The sequence below is a fragment of the Mus pahari genome, chromosome 7 (genome assembly GCF_900095145.1).
Source record: "Mus pahari chromosome 7, PAHARI_EIJ_v1.1, whole genome shotgun sequence".
Lineage (NCBI taxonomy): Eukaryota > Metazoa > Chordata > Mammalia > Rodentia > Muridae > Mus > Mus pahari.
Genome location: NC_034596.1, coordinates 111,581,347 through 111,603,812, shown reverse-complemented (window position 1 = coordinate 111,603,812; position 22,466 = coordinate 111,581,347). Strand labels below are relative to the sequence as shown.

Here is a 22,466-nt window from a genome sequence, read left to right as displayed (position 1 = left end):
GCTGAAAGCAAAGTTTGAGAAGTGCTAGATTACATATGGCAGGAGACCTGCTCAGTGCCATGCATTTTACCCACACCAGTGATGGCAGGGCTCCTTGGAAACCAGAAGTCAATCTGAATGCCCCATTTCTAAAGTTCCTGGAATGAGACACTGGCTGAATTTAAATGGGCATCATAGGTGTGAGGGATGTTGACTGTATCTAGGCCTGCATCATAGTTATTGGGAAAAGAAGGCTGTGGGCCATGCTTCCTGCCTGGAAACTCTGGAATTGAAAACATTTTAGGAATAAGTTTAGGGATTCAGAATATTTGAGATGCTTGATTTTTGGGTTAGGAATGTCCAGCCAGTGAATCCAAGGCAAATATTCTGAAGTTCCTCAGAGTGTGAAGTCAGAAACACTTCTAATCCCAAGGTTTCTGGGTAAAGGATACTCAACCTATGTTTGGAGATAAACACATACTTTCCTTAAAAACCTTCTTAATTTCTTTCTTTCTTTCTTTCTTTCTTTCTTTCTTTCTTTCTTTCTTTCTTTCTTTCTTTTTATTCCCCTTCCCTTCTCCCTCTTGCTCTGGCCCCACTCGCTTCCAGCCCATAGGTTTTTTTGTCTTTGTTGTTTTTGGTTTTTTTAGATATTTTCTTTATTTACATTTCAAATGCTATCCCAAAAGTTCCCTATTCCCTCCCCCCAACCACCCCTGCTCCCCTACCCACCCATTCCCACTTCTTGGCCCTGGCCTTCCCCTGTGCTGGGTCATATAAAGTTTGCAAGATCAAGGGGCCTCTCTTCCCAACGATGGCTGACTAGGCCATCTTCTGCTACATATGCAGCTAGAGACACGAGCTCAGGGGGTACTGGTTAGTTCATATTGTTGTTGCACCTATAGGGTTGCAGCCCCCTATAATTCCTACTTCTAACGAGTGTACCAATCTTAGTATAATCCTCAGTACTCTGTCTCTCGGTGCTCCTTACTGGAGACGACATAGTCACCAATATATGTATTTACAATATATGTATTTACAATATATGTATTTACAATATATGTACTGACGTTGCTTATGGTGATTTGTGCCTATAATCCCAGCACTCAGAAGGGTTATCATTTACAGTGACTTTAAGGCCAGCCTGTGCTACAAGTGAGTTCTAGGCAAGCTTGGGCTACGAACTGAGAGAGACCCTGTGAGTAAAAGAAAGAAAGGACGGCATTGAGAACACAGGGAACAGGAGGGGAAAAATAAGAAAACATATGTATTTATTGCATGTCAGTGTATCTCCACAGATGCCACATTAATCCAAGCTGCCGTCTTCCTGGTGTCTCAGTCCCTTCTTGTCCATGTAGAAATCAGAGCCTGCTTTGGGATGCTACTTCCTGGCTTTCAGATTGCAGTGTGTCCATTAGCTACTCTAAGGATCAACTCTTCTATGGTCTATGAGACTGGCGATTAGGTCTCCATCAATCTCTAGCCTCAGTCCTGCACTCAGCCCTTCTGGCTGCCTTTCTCCTTCCTAGTTCCTGCTGTCCAAGCCTCTTCCCGTCCAAACCTCAGCACTGGATGCTCCCAACATCCAGGCCCGGATGCTCCCAACATCCAGGCCCTGTTCCCTAGGATCCACACTTTTGCTCACAGTGGTCAAATGCCACTTAGGCGATCTCAGCACTGGATGCTCCCAACATCCAGGCCCTGTTCCCTAGGATCCACACTTTTGCTCACAGTGATCAAATGCCACTTAGGCGACCTGCTTTGAAGTACAACTTCTCTGGTATTCTCCACCCGCTTACCTTGGGGTCACTGCTGATCTGATGGTCATGTTTTGCAACTTTTTTTGCCACCGAGGGTCTGATTTTCATGAAGGATCATGGCAGGGACAAAATCATTAGCATTATACAGGAAACATGTGAAAGCTGCTTAAATTAAGAACCCTTAGAAAAGCTGTTGGCTTTTACTGTGGCTGATTTTACTAACTGCTGTTTATTTTTTATTTTTTATTTGGTTGTCTGTCTGTTTGTTTCTAATGGTTATTTTTTAAGACAGCGTTTCTCTGTGTAGCAGCCCTGGCTGTCCAGGAACTCACTTTGTAGACCAGGCTGGCTCCGATCTCACAGAGATATACCTGCCTCTGTCTCCCAAGCCCTGCTGTGGGTCTCTGTGAGTTCATGGAGGAATTCTCCACGAGTCCACTGAAAGAAGTTTGCTCAGTGTGTTTTGCTGGAGTTGGAAAAGCCTGCCACTGTGGAATGTCCCTGAGTGCTCAGCACTCAGATACAGGATAACTGCAAACAAGTATGCAGACCCAACCCCTATAGAATGTCCCCTATGAGTGCACATCCCTCAGATATGGGATAACTGCAAACAAGAATGCAGAATGAGACACTTCTCTATACCTCATGTCATGGCAGCCTGGCATCACTCTCATGGCTGTGAAGAAAATGAACAGTACTTTGGAGCATGGGCTTTCAAAATTTAAACCTTGAGTAATGTAATAGAAAAAAATGGAGAAGGTGAAATATGGTAGGTAGTCTAAGACAGATACTGAACATACGTATGTAGAAAAGGATAATGTTTTACTTACTATACATTTCCAGTCTATGTTCACTACCATCTATAAATCTCAGAATGGGTCTTCAAGGAAGGCATTTTCCTATGCTTGACAGGTAGGGGAAAAGCTTTGTTATTAAGGGTAAGGACCCTCCTAGAAGGTGGAGCTTGCCTGTAAGTAAGTCATAGAACTAACTGGATCTGGAGCCCACCTGAGAGATCTCAGACAGTGGGCATTGTATGTCACTCATGAGAAGGAGGTAGCAACTTCCTTTATTTAGCTCATAAAGGGGCTCCCAGGACCCCCGATTGCATTTGCAGCATCTGCTCCCGTTTTACAGGTCTCTTCTCATCCATTCTGAGAGAGCAGGCTAATCTTACACATGATGGGCCAACCTGGATAGTCCTGGATGGGGATATTGACCCCCTGTGGATCGAGTCCCTCAACACAGTGATGGATGATAACAAGGTGAAAGACACTGAAGTGCCTCTCCTTGGCGCTACATCTGGGGGCTGTTCACCTGCTGATATCCACAATCTCCTGTCTCCTCAATGCACTGTTTCTTATGTAGTCACTGTTTTGCTGAGTGATATTTTCCTCATAGTTAAAAATATGGTGGTGGTGGGGGGTAGATGACTCAGCACTGACTGCTCTTCCAGAAGTCCTGAGTTCAATTCCCAGCAACCACATCATGCCTCACAACCGTGTGCCTCACAACCGTCTATCATGGGATCTGATGCACTCTTCTAGTGTGTGTCTGAAGACAGCTGCAGTGCACTCATATAAATAAAAGTAAATAAATCTTTTTTAAAATTGGGGGAAATGTTTCCCTTACCTCTGAATTAAATCACCATTCATAAAATTTAGGTATGTAGATAAGAATTCAGTTTATGTGCCTTATTGTCTTCTAAGAGGCAGGCATTAAATTCTTATATCTTATGAGGTCTGATTAAATATTGATATTGAGACGACAAAACAATGAGTTTATGCCGTGTGATCACTGATGAAACCTGGCAATTCAAATTAAGTTGTTCCTATGGCTACAGATTGTGTTTAAATACTTTGCAAAGCATGCCGTGTGGTTGTCCTGGGAACAGCAGAGACAAGAGGTCCCATGTGATACCAAAAAGGCAATCTGAAGCCTGTTGTTGGGGCAGGGTAAGAGTTCAGGAGCCAATACTACTCCCAGGTAGCATCAGTAGCCACTGCTTTCTGAATGAAGGCATTGCTTATCAGAAAACAGAGGTTGGAGCCTGCATGCCTATATGAGAGAGGACAGGACACTGACTAACTGCAGTGGTGCACATTCTCAGTTGTGGAATTCAGGCCTTATGGTAGTCCACTTACATTTGGGTTAGTAGCAGTTCCTATGGCTACTGGAAGCCTGGCCATCACGAGTCTGTACGGCAATTTAATTCCCTAAGGATTCGGCCAGAGTGCCTCCACGTGGGCTCAGATGTGAATTCAGGTGAGTCCACCTGTGGCTGTCCTAGTTGTGATGGGCATCACTAGTAGGAACATCATTCATTGTGATGTGTCCTAGTTGTGATGGTGTGTTGGCTGCTGTACTGGCTCCTGGTGGTGGCCCTCCTCTGGTAACCACCCACCACATGCTGCTCCTTGTAGGTGCTGACCCTCGCCAGCAATGAACGAGTGGCCCTCACACCTTCCATGAGGCTTCTGTTCGAGACCCATCACCTGCGGACAGCCACACCAGCCACGGTCTCCAGAGCTGGCATTTTGTATGTGAACCCTCAGGATCTGGGCTGGAATCCGTGAGCATTTCTTCTTTTTCTTACATGCTTTTGTCATGAAGATGCATGTGTGGCATCAACGTTGCTGTGTCGCTATTAATGAGGGCAAAACTGGGTGGCAGAGAGCGTGTTGACTCTGTTGTTCCACCCCCACCATCTGCCCACAGCACTAAGAAGTAATCCTCGCCTAAGTTCCTGGCAGCCTTCTTCCTGATTATGGCTCCTGAGCTAGAGCACTCTGGGTGGCTTATAGAGATAGAGGGTGTATTTATTCTTAATGTCTTCAAAGTCAGTTTGTACACTTGGTTGGGCTCATCCATTTGTCTCTTGATGGACATGTAGGTGGCCTCCGTCTTTTGGCTATTGTGAATCGATCCTGTGCATAAGGCATACAGACACAAGTTACTCTTCCAGGGTCGGTCTCACAGTCCCTTTGTGACAACCCCAGGATGGCCAGATCAGATGCTAATGCTGCTTTTGATCCTTAAGGACTCGCTACCATGTTTAACTAGATTGACTGTATCACGTTACCTTCTTCCCAGTACCACATGAGAGGATGCTATGGGTCCTATAGGGCATTCCATATCCTTAGTTTTCCTCACTGTCTGTTTTTCTAGGATCTTCTCTGAGTGGTATGTGTTAGGGTCTCTCTGAGTCAACATTTATATTTCTCTGGTAGCTCTACCATAGTGCGTGTCTTCATGTATGTGCTGTTTGCCTATGTTCATTCCTTAATCACTGTTCTTCCATTTTATTTATTTATTTATTTATTTTAATCTCAGTTAAAAGTACTTGAAGAAGATATTACTAATGTAATACTCATTACGTTAACTTAAAGGTAAATTAGCTCCCAGGTGTCTAAGTCATTTTTACTTACATATTACCTTGATCACATACTTTGAAAATAATTGACAGTATGTGTTGAATAAATAAACAAATAGTAGCTTACATGAAGCTCTTAGACAAATCATTTCATGAGTACTTGCATGTCTGTATGAAGTATGTACATGTATTTGGACAATGGAAAAGCTTCATTCAGAGCAAGAGTTTTGTATCTCAGTTGCTGTGTGGTTATGTGTCTCCCACAGTGTTCTCCCACAATGTGTGGTTATGTGTCTCCTACAATGTAACCACCTGCTCCTGCATCAGATGCCCTCCATCCACCCTCTCCCCAGCCTCTTCATGGTGTCTCTGCCCCAGACGCTGTTCCATGTGACCACATAGCTGGGCTCCCTGCCCTCTGGCTTCTGTTTCCTTTGGCTCATGAAGAACCTTGGCAGGAAATGAGAGGGAGAGATGAGAGCAAGCTCAGGCTACTTCTTATCCTGACCCCTCCCCTCCATAGTCATGTCAGGATGGCTGTGGATCTCAGCTCAGGGCAGTAGGTCTTCTGTGATTCTCCTGGACCTGCCTTTCTCTAGGTCCTGCCAGTCATCCATTCTCATGTCCCAGCATTCCTTGCTTTCTCCCTGTGCTAGGAAGTGTCAAATCCCTGAGACTTTCTGTGTTTTTAATAGAGAGAGAGCTGATGTGGTCTCCAGCAGCAGAGATCGAGTCTCTCATTATTTGGACCCTTTGTTAGGGGGGGCCTGTGATGTGGCAATGCATTGTGGTAGAACATAGCTGTTCCCCTTGAGACCAAGATAGCACAGAGAGAACAAAAGAGACACTGGCCTCCACAATCATTTTTAAAGACATACCCCTAGTGACCTTATACTTCTGCACCTCATATTTGACAGGTGCCACCACCTTAAATTAGCATTGCGTGTTAAGGATGAAGCCTTTAACAGCAACGTCTTTGGGAATTCTCTAAACCCATGCCTTATCACTCTTGGCTTTCCCTCTGCCCTGCTGTAGCTTTTGTGGGAGGTCCTTCGATTATCCTCCTCTGACTATACTTTGAGAATGACCTCTGCCCCCTCCCAGAGGCTGCCTGTTGCTCTTCCTGTGTCTGATGCTCACCAGAAGAACCACGGCCAGGTCTGTGTGTTTTAATAAAGTGTCAGTGCGTTTGTCCGAGGGAGTTTTCAGCCTCGACAGAGCAAAGCTGCTCTTGGGCTAGCATCTTTCTCTATGCAGGATTCTGTTCCTGGGGCATTTCTGTTGGCTAGAACTGATCCTGACCGTCTACTCCCCCACCCCTAGAGCAGGGTCTCCACAGTGCATCAGGCAACATTCCCTTCCTTTTGGGATCCCTCATCTGTCCCACTGTGTTCTGATGGCTCCCAAGCCTTTTTGTCTTTCAGTCTCAGTCACATCTTAAGGCAGTTAGTACTTCCCATAGCTCAGAATGGCTGTCTACTTAAAGAAGAACTGCTATTTAAAGTCCCAGGTAGCTTCAACAGCCATCCAGTTTGTATCCGGTTTCACGGCCTACTCTTCTCAGTTAAGTTTCTGTGTGTGCAAGTTTGTGTCCCAGAGAAATGTATCAGTATTAATTTTCATGTGAATGACCAAGGCCTCAGCCGAGACATTTCCAGAATAAGGGGGTCTTCTCTAAGGGGATTTTAATTTTCCACTTGCTGTTGCCATAGTCTTTCAGCTATCTCAGGATCCGGGTGCTTCCTTGTACCTTGTAATTATTAGAGAATAAGAACTGGAGTATTCTCTTCTATATAATTCATATACCTGCAAAATCTGTCTTGGATATTACAGGCGTTTTTGTTGTTGTTGTTGTTGTTTTTATCTTGCCAGTTACAGATTTCATTTGTACTTTACAAAAATTCACCTCCAGAACAAGATTGTATCTTTAGTTCCATAGTCCCCATTTGTCTAGACACCAGCCACCTTGTTCATTCATGACATCTATAATTTTGAAGAGAAAAATCTCAGGCCCCTCAGAGGATGCCCCGTTGGTGGTTTGTGAGTGATTTCCTCATCCAGTCATTCTTTCTACATAGTTTTCTGTCGAGAACCTTTTTCTTGCATCTGCTTTCCTTCCTGCTTCCCTCTTCTTATTCTTCCCTATGTTCCTTGTCATTGTCTATCCTTCTAGTCATGACTTCTTGTAGTTCAGTGGGTTATATATAACTACCTATCATGATTTGTTTTCTCAGATTGCCATGGATGCCACTAGGAGGAACCCCTCCCTTAAATTCATCTCTTCTGTATTCTTTACTTATCTTTTCGAGTATTTGGGCACTTGGATGTCTAGTTTGTTTCAGAGTTTCCTTACTTGAAATATATAAATCAACCATTTCTCCAAATAGCCAGAGGAGTATTTTTAGTATAAGCAGTTGTATCTACAATCCAGGCTTGGTCCCCTGTATTTGTTGCTTCTGAGAGACCATGGTTTATAATTATATGTCCCGTGGTAATGGTCCTTTCCTGCTGCCCATCTTAAAGTCGGTATTATCTTTTGTGACTGGGGAAGAATTGCAAACAGATACACATCTGTTCCCTAGGTTTTCCCACATCTACATATAATGTTCCAGAGCTCTAAATTTTCTCTGTTAGTGTCAGTTTTTAATCCAAACTATATAGATTCAACAATAATTTCTACATGAAATTTTCAACTCTCCATATTTGTTGATAGAAACGTTTAGTCCCTTTGTTGTGTGATGACACTGAGCTATAAGAGATGTCACTATTGGTCATCTTTCTGGCAGATTCCCCACTGACCACTTGACTTGTTTTGGTCAAGCTTGCTTCTCTTTCGAGTAGCTGCTATTCATGGAGAAAACAGGGCCACAGCATCACTTGCCAGTGGGCCTCGTATGTTTCCAAAGGAAGTTCTAGCTGCTACTAGTGCAACTCAACAAACAGCTTTCACCTGCCCCATAAATGAAAAGCCCACTTTGGGGCTCTTTCAGTACCTGTTGCTCCTAGTGATCTTTGTAGGGGCCTCCTGTTTCCCAAGTCATATAAAAGCACCGTGTAGGAAAGTCAAGTATGGGCTGCTCACTGGAGCCCTACCTGACAATTCTTATACACAACTGAAGAAATTGAGGAGGTGCACAGAGAGACAGAGGCGGATCTGAGCCCAGGATTCCAATGCCACCAACTCTGTGATGGGTAGTAAGTCATTAAATGCTGGCATCGGTTCTTCAGGCACATACATTTGTTTAATGTCCACAACCACAGGCACTCCATAGCATCATTGTTTTCATTTATACTACTCATGATGTTAGCCAAAGGCCAAGAAGCGATCATCTCCATTTAAAGCTGGAAAACCAGAGCAGAGTCACGTCACCTTCCCCAGGGTGACCTGGTTAAAAAGTTAGGGAACTGAGATGCAGATCCAGGGTAGTCCAGGCTCAGACTTCTTGTCTCCTTGAGCACAACTCCTCCTACTATAAGTTCTGGATACAGGGATTTCCTACTGGGGTTGGCAAGATGGCTCTCAGGTAAAAGGTGCTTGCTGCCAAGCCTGATAACTTGAGTTTGATCAATGGGTCCCACATGATAGTAGGAAAGATCCAACGTGTGCAAATTGTCTCTTGACAAAACCATTTGAGCCATGGTATATAGCTATCTCCTAGCCTTCCCACATAATAAATACCTAAATAAAAATAGCTGAAATTCCACTCTTGTGCGGCCATAGAATCAGTCACTGAATACAGATGTGGTCTTAATGTCTTTGTTTTTCACCTCCCAGTAGCACCCTGTCACACAGCTTTCATACAAGTGGGCTCCTAACAAAAAAAAAATCTGATAGCTGTCATTCCTTAAACCAAACCACAAAATAATGATGGTGGCTCTTCTGTGAAGTCCATGGAAAGCACAGGAAGGCTTTGATAAAACATGCATCTTCATTTATACCATATTCAAAATACAGAATCTGATTTGCCTCTACAACAAGGTCTGGCTGTAATCAGTCTGTGGCAGCACTGTTCATGTGCAGGCTGCTAAATGTCTTTATTACCACCGCTTCCTACTCAAGTACAACTTTCTGAGTGATTCTTTTTCATTTGGTGTCTCTTAGTTGCACCCCAGAGGCCACTAGGGATGCCATCATGACATTGGTAAGCAGTTTACTAAAATGACAGCAATGTTAATGTGTTATAAGCTTGAGGCAGCTATATCCATATATCATATAAATGTCAATATATCAAGGCATGGCATACCACTTCTATTCCTTGACTGTGAACACATTATCCCTTTCAGGTTGGTGTTAGAAAGTCCAGTAAAAAAGCAGGGTGAAGTAGCCCCTATGGAATGTTCACCTTGTTATTTATAACTGATTTCTCATTACTAAATAATTGATGCCAAGATTAATCAAGAAAAGCACCAAGCTGTTTTCATAAATAAAGCCTCCGCCATGAACAGAGTCCGCTCATTTGGGAAATGACATAGTGCATTTTCCTCTAAATGCAAAGTAATGGCCTACTTAGGCACGATTATGTTTGCCTTCTAAGAGCTATTAGGAGTTTCTTTTACATTCTTTTCATTAGAGTGAAAATGGCCATTAAAACAAGTCTTTAAAGGGCCATTTAAAAATATTTTCCATTTGAGAAATCGAGTGAACCACTCAACATGTCCGTGGAGTGCTGCACCAAGCTGTGTGGAAGGGGGAGCTTCGAACCCAGTGGCATCCTGCTTTTCAAGCCTCTTGTTCCGTAAAAGCTTTTCCGTGTTCCCTTTCAGGTATGTGGCCAGTTGGATAGACAGAAGACGGCATCAATCAGAAAAGGCCAATTTAACTATTCTTTTTGATAAATACATTCCCGTGTGCTTGGAGAAGCTAAGAACTAGCTTTAAAGCCATCACTTCCGTCCCAGAGAGCAGCTTGGTGCAGGTTTGTGTTCAGCCCCAACAATCAATTTTCTATGTCTGGGAAAGTCGGAACATCATACATTTTGCTTGCTTAAGAAGATGGGGGGGGGGGGGGACAAAAAAAAAAAAAAAAAAGAAGATGGGGGAAGGTGCTGGTAGGATTCCTCCAGGTATGCTCCTGGCATAAAAGCTAGCGATTTAAGTTCCATCCCTGGGACCCACATGGTGGAAAGGAAGAACCAACCTCTACAAACTGTCCTCTGACCAAGATACCCTGTATACACATGTATACACATGCACATGCCTTTCCCCCATAAATACACATACACAAATTTTTAAAAAGGATTTTCAGAATGTTTAAGTTGTTTTCATCCTCTTGCTATAGCCCTTAAGTCCTCAGAACTCTGTGAGGACCCCAAAAAGTGAAAACTCTTCACTTCTCCCCCTCCCAGAGATTTACATAGCTCTAGCACTCAGTCCTAAGTGCCAACTATGTGTCGAATCATTGTGTCATTGCATACTGGGACAGAATTAGAAGAAAAAGTTGCTACAGCTTATTTATTTTTCTAGCTATTGCTTTAAGCACAATGTCTGGCAAAAACAAGATGGAAAACTCATTTTGGCTCATAGTTGTCAGAGGGCTTCAGTCCTTCATGGTGAAAAAGGCCAGGCTGTAAGAACAGTGAGGTCTGTTCACACCATGGTAGACTGGGAAACAGATCACTGGAACCAGAGCTGGGTCATAACCTTCAAAAGCCTGCCCCTAGTGACCTGCACACACCAGCTAGCCACCTCCTAAAAGTCTGTCTGTCTGATTGTCTCTCTCTCTCTCTCCTCATATTCATATATATATATATATATATATATATATATATATATACATACATACATACATACATACATATATATGCATATATGTATATACACACACACACATTGCAACCATCTGGAAGATAAGCACTTGAAACATTTCAGATTCAAACCATATCACCTGCCTAGAGAAGATGCTCCACCTGTTGTTGAAGCTCCATATGTCTTTGAATCAGATAAGTAGGCTGAAGTACAGATGCTTGATCAATAAAAATAAAGCACCTGATTGTTAACACACATTCCTGAACTCACACCTGTCAGTGTGAGTGAAGAATCTGTGATGGTCCAGGGGTAACATCTTTCTGACCCTCATTGTGAGATGGCTACTAGCTACTACCAGTAAAAGACACAATGGACTTATTATGGAAGCAGTTGGGAGTTATTCACAACACAGAAATGAAGGTTGTGGTGATGATGTAGCATGAAACTCCACTAAAGGTTCACAGCCCTCCAGAAACAAAATTAGTTTCTCTGAACTTTGTTGCCATCAAGTTACTATGTTGCCAAGTTTGTTTGAAGCTGAATTACAATAGTCTGTAGCATAGTAAGAAAGGAAAGTTCAGGTTTCTGGATAATTCACACACCAATTAAGTAAACGATAGTATTCAACAGTAATTATCCGAGGTATAATTTATTTCTGAAAGCAGGTCTGAATTTATTCATAATGAATTAATTATGCGGTTAGCCTAATTAGACTTCCTTGGGTGTAATGCTTGTGAAAAGCAGATTGCGCGTGTTCTTTCTCAAGTTGACTTGTGTGTTTTTGTGTCTCTGTGGTGTGAACTCTGCCATTCAGGAGTAGTGTGAAAACGGAGAGAAAGGAAGAATGAACGTGGCTTCTGCTCTCCCCTCTTCATTCTGTAGTGTTCAGAAAAGGCATTGAATTGTTGGCTCTTTTAAAGCCGTTGTCCCTGACCAGTGTTTCCCCCAGTTTCTTAGAAGTACAGGAATTTAAGGCAAAATGAGCAGACAGGAGAACAGCTTTCAATGATTTTTCTCACACAGTCAACACTCTGCATCTCCCAGCATGTGGGATTCCCTTAAGTTTGGGGAAGTGTGTTAACTCTTGGAGATAACATATAATTTTATTAGTTGCTTACATGGCACTCAGAAATGTTTTCAATGTCTGCAGAGTGGAGACGCAACCTAAGACCTATTGGTGGGTTACTGATGGTAACCTACCAGGGCTCATCAGTCCTTTTCCATTGGTTTTAAGCATTCCTTTAAAAACCATGGTTTCCCCTGAGATGTAGCAAAGCTGCAGAGATTCACACTCTTTTTCTTGGTAAGAAATTGATCAGTTTTATTATTATAGAAATAGGAAGATTTTTAAATGGAATAGGTGTTTTCCTATTTGAGTGAAAGACATTTGCCCCTCTTTCCTGGCTGAGAGAGAATGGTGCATACAGGCTGATGGTGTGGATAAATCTGAATTTCTGTTGCCTGAGCCTGGAGCAAGAGAGTCTTAAAAGTGTTAGAGTCTATGACGATACCAATTACTGAGGACTGTTTTGTGCTCTAGGGAACTAGTCCAAAATAGGGATTATTTCTGTCAAGGAAATAGAAAGGGGAAGGAAAGAGGATAGGAGAGAGGAAGAGAGAGAGGCTGGTTTACCTAGTGATTGATATTTGAGTAATTAAATTTTTTTCTAATCTTTTATTATTTCAAAGATTAAAATAACTTTTTCTTTTTCTTTTTCTTTTTTTTTTTTTTTTGCACCTCTAACTTCCAGGGACATTCTGTCTCTAAATTTAGCAAATCACTGAGTTTTGAAAAATTGCATAATCTCTTATGAATGAGGTGGAATTTGTAACAAATTGTTTAACCCTTTTCCAGCATTTAAAACAAAACAAAACAAAACAAATTGCCCTAAATGAACAGTGTTTTCTTTTTCTTCAGACTATTTGTACTCTTTTGGAGTGTTTGTTGACTCCCGAGAACATACCTCCTGACAGTCCTAAAGAGACCTATGAAGTCTATTTTGTCTTTGCTTGTGTCTGGACATTTGGAGGCACCCTACTACGGGATCAGGTATGCTGAAAATGAGTTTCCAGTGATGGTTTTCCTTGTGGGGAGGCTGAGTTTTAAAATGTGGCTTGACTTATTGTTGTCACCTCTCTGTTGCCTGCCCTTCTTCTGAGCTTAGGAGTTCATCACAGTGTCCCATACAGAGTGACAGTTCGTGTCACCCTTCTGAGCTCAGGTTCATTTCCACCAGTTACCTCTTGATGCCATTCCATGCTCTGTGCCTGAACAACACTTCTTCCCCTGACCATAGCCAAGTTTTCTATTCCTCTGTCATGCCCACTCCTTCACAGTGACAGAGTCATCCCTGGTTAGGACCTGGGAATGTCCTTCCTTTTCTACCTCACATGCTGTCAGTATGACTGTCAAAGCAGCTGAGTGGTCTGTCCTCTCTAAGACATCCCTACAACCTTAGATTGGGGAAGATCCTCATGCTGCCTTGAGGTAACCTAAACTACTGCAGTATATTCTCACAGTATTGGACAGTGCAGCTGGGCTCTCATGAAACCTCTTCCTCTGTTACACATGGCACCTCCTGTATCCTTTCACAGCAGAGAGAGCCTGTTTGCTCAGTGTTTCTCTCCTCATGAGGGTCCTGCCATGACTTCACTTAAACCTAAGCATCTGTCAAAGATGCTATTTCCAAATACCATTGTCATAGTTGTTATGATTTCCACACATGATCTGGTAAAATGTAGTTATGAGACAAGATTCCAACAGCATCTAGTATCCTTCCTCCAGTCAATCCCACCACCCATCAGCTGGGAGTATATTTCCAGGGTTATCATCTGTGAGCCATACATAGTCAATGCTGGGGGCCATTGTCTCCCATGGCCTTTCTGCTTTAGGTAAATCTGTCCCCCTGGCATAGCAGTCTGACATAGCTTTAAGGGTTTCTAATGTCTTATAGAAAACACTTGAAACACATCTTGTACAAGTACATACCTCACTCCACCTGCCCCTTACACAAGCCACTTAGAGTTACCAAGTACCAGAGACATGTGGTTCTCACTTCCAGCATCTACTAAGTACAGATCTTACTGGTGTTGTCTCTGTCACATTGCTTTAAGCTGTCCTCCGTGTGCAGAGAAAGCCAAACTTTGTTCCTTGGAGAGTCAAAGCACTTGTCCCAGGTCTCCTAGTGGCTGGAGCATGGTTCTTACCCAAGCATGCAATTCTTGAAAGAACACACTTCCCCAGTACCTCAGCATTTCTCTGGCCATGTTACTCCAGTAGGGGCCCCTGACTCTTTCAGTTAAAATTGCATGCCATTGGCTAGCCTTTTAGCTTTCCCAGATCTCCCCAGGCATAAGTCAGGAATCCCTCTCAGAAGGCATACATCTGAGAGTGACCCACAAATTCCTCACTGGTGATGGAACTTCTGGGCCAACTCTGTTTCTTGCCACTGAGTTAACAGAACACACATCTATAAATAAGTTGAGTCTCACAGATCATTTTCCATCCGTGTCACCTGCCAGATGTCCTTCTGTGATCTCCAAGTGCTTCCCATGGAAGCAGCCAGCTGCTCTGAGTGAGCATCAAGGGCTAAGTCTGACCCTAATTCCTCTGGGAGTCCTGCCCCTGAGTGGCTGAGGGCAGACATCCCATTTGCTTCCTTTACCTGCTCTATAACAACCACTTTATTATAGCACGTTGAGCAGTCAGAGATGTATTACAAAATCATTTTCATAACGGAATTTTTAGGCAAAGCAAAATTTGAAATGAAGGAGAAGCACTGTGTATTTTGTTGAAGAGAATAGAGCCAGGTAAGGCATAGTCCGAATTATTTAAAGTCACATTGACTTGGCTTCAGACCAAAGTCTGTAGGGAGATAAAATACCCCATGCTTCTGCTATGAAAATAGTTTCAATGAGGGTAAACACCTTAGCACATTGATGCTGGTGGCAGGAGCAGGGGCTCTGGCAGTTTAGAGGTGGAGAGGGGAGGGACTCTCAGAGTACTCACCCAGCCCAGTGTTATTCACAGTCTCCATGGGCCAGACTGCTCTCGAGGGCCCAGTAATAAAATGCACCATAGCCGAAGGACATAGGGACATCAAATCAAGAACTGGAAAAATGGAAGTTGAGGGACTGGGGAGATAGCTCAGTGGTTAAGAGCACGAGCTGCTTTTCCAGAGGACCCTGGTTCAATTCCCAGCACTCACATGGCAGGTCACAGCTGTCTGTAACAGGGGATCTGACACCAACACATAGACATATAATCAGACAAAATACCAATGCACACAAAAAAAGAATAAATACATCTTTAAAAAACAAACAAAAGATGGGAGTTGAAGTCTCATATGAGTACAAGATCGCCAAAGGCAATAAATACAGTGTTTTCAGATCACTCCCAAGGATAGAGGAGTCCCTACTACAGGCCACTGAATATATGAGTTGCTGGTCCAGCTTTCTAAGGATATAGGAACTGATAAACTGACCATCTGAGGACAAAGATCTCATTTTTTGAAGTCATTGAGGACATTGGGGTGCCTGGGCCAGGCCACTGCTGATGTAGAAGTTGTTGGGCCAGGCCAGTACTGGACAGGCACTGTCCCCCATTCTCTATGTTCTAACCCTAATCAAGCAGCAGACAGGGAGCTTATACATATTACTACATCCAATAACACCCCACTGTAGAAATGGGGCACTACCCATGTCCTCCCTGGGGGACAGGAATTCATCTTTTTCAGGTCATCAGCCAGACCCTCAGCTCTGTCCTGCTGGAAACCAAGGCTAGACTGCCCTCCATCCCTTTTTCCTGTGTACTTCTGGGTCTAGATGCCATGACAGGCCAAGTTTTAAGAAGATGTTTGATAGTGAGGTGGAGTTGCCAATATGTTACTTATTAAAGTGAAGACTTTTTAAAAATAGTTTTTCATTATCGTCATTTTTATAAAAGAAAAAAAAAGTTTTGTTAAGTAATAAAAGGGACCAGAACCTGGGAACTGAAAAGGAAGGACAGAACTTCCATCACATAATTTACCACAAACCCCCTCCCTGGCTCTTTTTTTGTCCTGCCTCTATCAGCTGATGCTGACGGGGTTGAAATGGATCGAAGTGCTGGTCTCCAGTACCTGGTAGTACTTGGCACAGTGATTCATCATTAGATCTGAATAATGGGACATGTTGTAAGGATTTCTCAACCTCGTGTCAAGCCTGCTTTCTATCCCTCATGGCTATCTGCCACTTACTACATCCTATCTACACAGTGGTATCACTGTATAGAGCTCAGATCTAGTGATGTACTTAACCTGATGAGTTCCCATCTACGAGTTTGGCACAGTGCCTCACAGACTGCTCACTGAACAGAATTTGGAGGGGCTGTGTAGTTTTCCCAGTCTATGCTAAAGGGTTCTCCGTTCTTCGTAGCTTTCTGATTATCAAGCCGACTTCAGTAGATGGTGGCATAAGGAAATGAAAGCAGTGAAGTTTCCATCCCAGGGAACCGTCTTTGATTATTATCTGGACCACAAAACTAAAAAATTTTTGCCTTGGACTGACAAGGTTCCCCAGTTCACCATGGATGCTGATGCGCCCCTGAAGGTAGGTGTGTGGAGCAGCAGGAGCCCAGCTCCAGAGTGCCTTTGAGGCTTGGGAGGAAAACAGCACGTCTTTGTGGTCTATGCTCTGGAAATGACACTTTTTCCTGGGAGAGAAGAGTCGGCTGTAGGGATGCCTAGAGAGAAGGTTAATATTTCTGTAGACTTTTTGCCCTTTAGTTCAGCACAATCCCATGGGAACCACTTTCTTATAATTTCCTAGAAGCCGTACAAGCTTTGTAAAACCAGAGCAGAGTTTAATTAAATCAATGATATGATTCTCATTTTTTTGCCTATAAAAGTTATAATTATATAACTATATATATGACTATATATATATATATATATATATATATATATATATATGTGTGTGTGTGTGTGTGTGTGTGTGTGTGTGTATACACACACATACAGTGTGAGCATGTGTGTGTGTGTGTGTGTGTGTATAATCACTTTTCACATAGGACTTCCTTCACTTACCACAAAGGGATGTGTTTGATCTTTCCAATGCCAGTGTTTCACATTCTCCCGACAGCTGACAATTCCACACTAATCTTTCTTAGTTATTTCTGTTTCTCAATCTACATGGCCCATCCCCACCTCTCTGATATTAGATTATTCTGTGACCAATTTCTTGTTCCTCCTTAGTATCATTATTTTTAATATATTTCTCATTTCGAATCACTTTAGAGCTTGCTGTTTGAAGCAGCAGAGGGTGAATGGCTGGTAGGGGATGATTGCCACCCCTGTGAGGAGGCAGCTGGTTCCAAGTAACAGGAACTTGAGAGCTTTAGCTTCCCGGAGCTGTCACTAGAGCACACAGTAAGGACCTTAGGTGACAGGGTGAGGCTAGACGAACCATTCAAGGTGTAGGGTAGGTGTGCTGATGCCAGTCTTCATTGACACTTTGTGCGTGTGTGTGTGTGTGTGTGTGTGTCTATCTGTCTGCTTTCAAATGTTTTCTTCACTTGTGTTAGTTTACAAAAATTTCCATAACAAAGTAAGACATACTGAGTAGTCTAAACAATAGAAATTTATTTTCTCACAGTTCTGAAGGCTCCATGCCAAACAGACAGGGATGCTGATCTGAACTTCCAGTCCCCTTGGGGTAGCAGCATAGAGTGACAGCCCCACTTCTATATCCTCAGACAGCAGTCCTATCCCTGAGATCTGGGTAGCACCAGGCTGACCCACTGAAACCAGAGGGACCCCACCCTCTTCCACTGAGTTAGCGCCCTTTGGGTCCATGGTCAGTGGCAGCAACAGCAATACTGATCCCTAATTGGTATTTTAGAGCCTCAGAAGTCCCAGACCTTTAGTCATGCTATTCCGTATCTATTCCCCTTAAGCTGAGAGGCCAGAGGGCTCCAGTCCCCTTCGAGAGCTTCTTGTCCGTGAGCTAATGGCGTCTACCACACCCCGCCTCTCAAATGGTCTGTCACCACTTTCCAACACTACCACATGGGACTGAGACTTTACCCCAAGAACATGTGGGGCTCACACATTGCAATGACAGCAAATGGCACCTTGAACACAGTAGAGGCTGGCAGGAAGGGAAAGTAGGGCAGAATGCGAGGTGTTAAGATGTTCCCCACCATCTCTGCCGCATGTCTTGTCCTGCCTACCTCATCCCGCCTACCTCATCCCGCCTACCTCATCCCACTACCTCATCCCGCCTACCTCATCCCGCCTACCTCAAACTTAGCTGCTCAGTGGTATTTTCTAGCTGGCAGAAACTGACAACCCACCAAACAATCCTGAAAACAAAAACTGCTATGAAAGCTTGGTGCGACTTACCAATCATATTCAAAAGAGGACAAGAAAAAAATCGATTTTAGTCAACAGATTTTATTGAACCGAAAAATCGATTTTCTTCTTGGGAAGTTTTATACTTACTTTACAAACAATGGTGCCGAGTATGGCTGTCTACTAGCAGCCTCTTTTTATGTTGGAGCAGGACCATGGGAAATCGAGATCCTTTCTGAATAATATAGATCTAGGAACTAATTTATTCTTGTGTGTGTTTGTGTGTGTATGTGTGTCTATGTGTTCATGTTGTGTGACTGTGATATGTGGGTAAGTGTGCCTATGTGTGACTACACTTGCACCTGGACATGCGAGTATTCAGAAATTGACACAGTATCTGCCTCAATCACTTCTCCACCTTTTTAAAATTTATTACTGAAGCTATAGCTCACCATTGGCAAGACAGGCTGGCAGGGAAGCCCCAGGGCTGATTTCCCAGTGCTGGGATTAAAGGCACTATGGTGCCTGAATTTTTATGTGGGTACTAGTGACCCAAACCCAGATCTTCATGCTTACATGGCCCACATTTAACAGCAAAACCATCTCCCTATCTGCAGTTAACTAACATTCTTTACAGGAACCTAGTCATTAGGCTCCATTTAGTATGTGGAGAAACAGAACTGGGAAATGTTTCTACAGTGATTTTGGTAGTGAGTATAAAATGACCAGTGATTCTGATTTGTCTGGGATTGAAGGCATTTCCCGAATGTTAAAGTGTTAACTTTTTTAAACTGCGAGAGCTGGTCAGCTGGCACAAGCGCCATGACCTGTCAGTCTGACTTCCAAGTCCATGCTCTGAAGAGCTGTTTGTGTTAGGAGCGTATTCTAAGCTCTGTCTCCACAGCGTGCGTTTGAATGAAGCCTCTGTACTCAGTCTCTAGCTGTGACACCTCCCAAGTTTTTCCTCTGAGGAGGAAAAAGCAACAGAAGCATCTCATGGGTTGGCTGTGGATGTCCAGGTTGTATGGTGTGTGTACGCGTTTAATGCAGGCCACCTGGCTCTGTAAGTGTCACTCCTGATATTCATATGTGAAGAAAAGAGCTGACAGACAAAGAAAAATCTGGTGATGGCAACCGTGGATGAGAACGGAAAGCAGTACCTTGTATGTTTAGAAGTCTAGTGTTATTTAATAGCACAGAACACGATATGGTCTTCAGGAGGTGCTAGGTGTCGCTGTTACAAAGGAAAATGGTCATATCAAGACAACGGCCTGGAATGACCCACAGAATGCTCCATTTGGATCAGTGCGAACCCAAGTAAGGAGTAACTGTATCCATTATGATTATATGTTTTTTTTAATGTCAAAAATCAACCCTGTAAGTAGGGTTGTATGTGTGTGTGTCTGTGTGTGTCTGTGCATGTGTTTGTGTTTGTGTCTGTATGTATGTGTCTGTGCATGTCTCTGTGTGTCTGTGTATGTGTCTCTGTGTATGTTTATTTGTATTATGTTTACCACTTTTACATATGACCACCAAGAAATGCACCAAAATAGCAGCTATATTTCAGTTGTGTAGAATTCAGTCTCTATGTCTCTCTTTTGTCTGAATATTTTATTTTGTTCTATATTTTCTGAGCCTGTTTTTCCCACACACACCCCCCTCTGTGTGTGTGTGTGTGTGTGTGTGTGTGTGTGCGCGCGCGCACAATGCATGCGACCTTGTGAAATCATCTCTCTTTGCCTTTGACTGTTGAAGACTGACCTCAGGTTGCCAGGCTGGTGCAGTCGGTACCTTTGTCTGCTAAGCCATTTTGCCAGCAAGTCTGAGCCTAATTTTTCACTCATTTTATTCTCATAGATGATTTTTAAATACCTGTGGAAAATAATGGTACAGTAATAAATAAATATTACTAAACTGCCAAATTTTAGAGTATAAGAATGACAATTTAATTTCTTAACATTGCAGTATGTGACAGTTTCAGATTCATTTGGATCTGTGAATACTCTACTGGTGTCTCCTTGCACTGAACCCTTGTGCATGGACTGTGCCATTTGGGCCAAAATACTATTCCACATTTAGCTTCACTTCTTACTGTCTCATCAGCTTCCAAAGAGGACCTGACACTGCCTATCAAGTCCTCTGTATTCTCTCCCAGACCTAAGACTGTTGGGGGAAGGAAGGGGCTCTGGGAAACAGAAACAGACCTTAGAGTAAGTCTTCACCTTGAAACTATGTATCAGTTGCCTTTGCTACAGCCCTTGATGTCGCCGCCCAGCTGCCCTCGCAGAAGCTGTGACTTCTTTACTGCTCAATCTTTCCTGCTGGACATGAACTTGTACAGAGAGCTCCTTGGATCTTAATTAAAAATTGACTGTTGAGTCAGCTCTGAAGCTGTGTAATGCCTAGGCCTTTCTCTGACTTTTCTCCTGGTTTGTTTGTTTGTTTGTTTGTTTTTTCTCTCTCCCAGACAGTTCTGGTACACACACCAGAGACAACTCGTCTTAGGTATTTTACTGAGTTGCTACTTGACAAAGGCAAACCGCTAATGCTGGTTGGAAATGCAGGAGTGGGGAAAACGGTCTTTTTGAGCAACACCCTAGCAAGTCTCTCTGAGAACTACATAGTGTCCTGTGTGCCTTTCAACTACTACACAACATCAGCAGCCCTGCAGAGTAAGTGCCTCTTCTCCGTCTAGACAGAAGGGACACTTTGCTGTGGTCTACACCTCTGCTTAGATCTCTGGTGAATTTTTACTCAGCATCATCCTTGATAAACAGATTTTAACTATGGCTATGAGTTTGTTCTGTGTTTTGTTTTCAGACAAAGAGTCACCATATATCCCAGGCTTCCCCGGAACTCCTGTCTCAGCCTCCTCAGTGCCAGGGTGACAGGCATGTGCCACCATGCCTGGCTAAGTTTGACCTTTATTTCACTCTTGGTCTAGTTGGGTTATTACTTTATATACTAAAAATTTACATTCATAGTGATAATTATGTCACCTCTAAACCATTTAATTCCCTGTAACTAAATCATGAAACTGGCAATACATGGGTGTTAAAAAGGATCCTCTTGTTCCTCTTTCAAACAAGGAATTGATTCAGGAGACAAAGTATATTAATGATGTGCCCAACTTTGAGTTATTAATTGCATTTTCCCATTACATTTATTTAGTGTGTGGGTGGTACACATGTTAAAGACAAAGAACAACTTGCTGGAGTCAGTTCTATTTTTCCATTTTGTGGGACCCAGAGATCAAGCTCAGGGCAACAGGACTCGTACCCACTGAGCCATCTTAGTGACCTTGTCATTCAGTCACAGATCTACTTTGTGTGTGTGTGTGTGTGTGTGTGTGTGTGTGTGTATGTATGTGTGTGTGTGTGTGCGTGTGCGCCTAATGTTGACCTATTAGGTAAATGTATTGTTGTCATCAGAAGAAGCACAGGGTAGAGGGGACACAACATGAAGAGCTGATGTCAGTATTCCTGCCACTGCTCAGCACAAGGAGAGGGACAGTACAGCATTCAGGTCTCAATTGCTGATTAAAACTGTTGTGTGGCTTTCCAGTAAGGTCAGTATCTTGCCCCTTCTCAATGGTTTGCTATTGCTATCATATGACATACAGTGAACCTACATTGTCCTGAGTATTTTGGAACTGGACAGCTGATCACCCTATCTACAGTATAGCTCTCATTGGACCTCTTGGGAAGAGGAATCTGAAGTCAGGAAGACTGGTTCTACTGAATAGCATACCAGCTAATGTAACATGGCTCTGGGCCTGAGGACAGGGTAAAAGCAAAGGAGATGGCATCAGGAATATAAGGACGTGGTATGAGATACCATTTGTAGGTTGTAGTTGGTCAGATGGAGCAAGAGTGAATTCCTGTTTGGCTTTCCTGGCTGACTGGGAGAGTTTTAACCTCATAAGCAGGGACACATGAGCACAGGAAAGAGGAAAGAGATATGTGTGTGTGTATGTGTGTGTGTGTGTCTGTCTGTCTCTGTATGTCTCTATGTGTATGTGACTGTATGCCTTTCTGTCTCTGTCTCTGTATGTATGTGTCGCTGTCTGTGTGTGTCTGTATGTCTCTGTCTGTCTCTATATGTGTGTCTGTCTGTTTCTATGTATGTCTGTTTGCCTCTCTGCCTGTCTCTGTGTCTGTCTCTGTGTGTCTATCTGCCTCTCTCTCTCTCTCTCTCTCTCTCTCTCTCTCTCTCTCTCTCTCTCTCTCTGTGTGTGTGTGTGGGAGAGAGAGAGAGAGAGAGAGAGAGAGAGAGAGA

The 22,466-nt window shown here is 43.2% G+C and overlaps 1 protein-coding gene across 1 annotated transcript in view; it reads left to right on the top strand.

Moving 5' to 3' along the window:
- Positions 1-22,466, top strand: part of Dnah11 (dynein axonemal heavy chain 11) — a 302,790-nt gene that overhangs the window by 136,429 nt on the left and 143,895 nt on the right. The window contains exons 41-47 of the mRNA XM_021201453.2: positions 2,877-3,004; positions 4,163-4,311; positions 9,877-10,027; positions 12,776-12,907; positions 16,273-16,446; positions 20,656-20,860; positions 21,753-21,756. Of these exons, the coding sequence (XP_021057112.1) occupies positions 2,877-3,004; positions 4,163-4,311; positions 9,877-10,027; positions 12,776-12,907; positions 16,273-16,446; positions 20,656-20,860; positions 21,753-21,756 (943 nt within the window). The remainder of the gene's footprint in view (positions 1-2,876; positions 3,005-4,162; positions 4,312-9,876; positions 10,028-12,775; positions 12,908-16,272; positions 16,447-20,655; positions 20,861-21,752; positions 21,757-22,466) is intronic.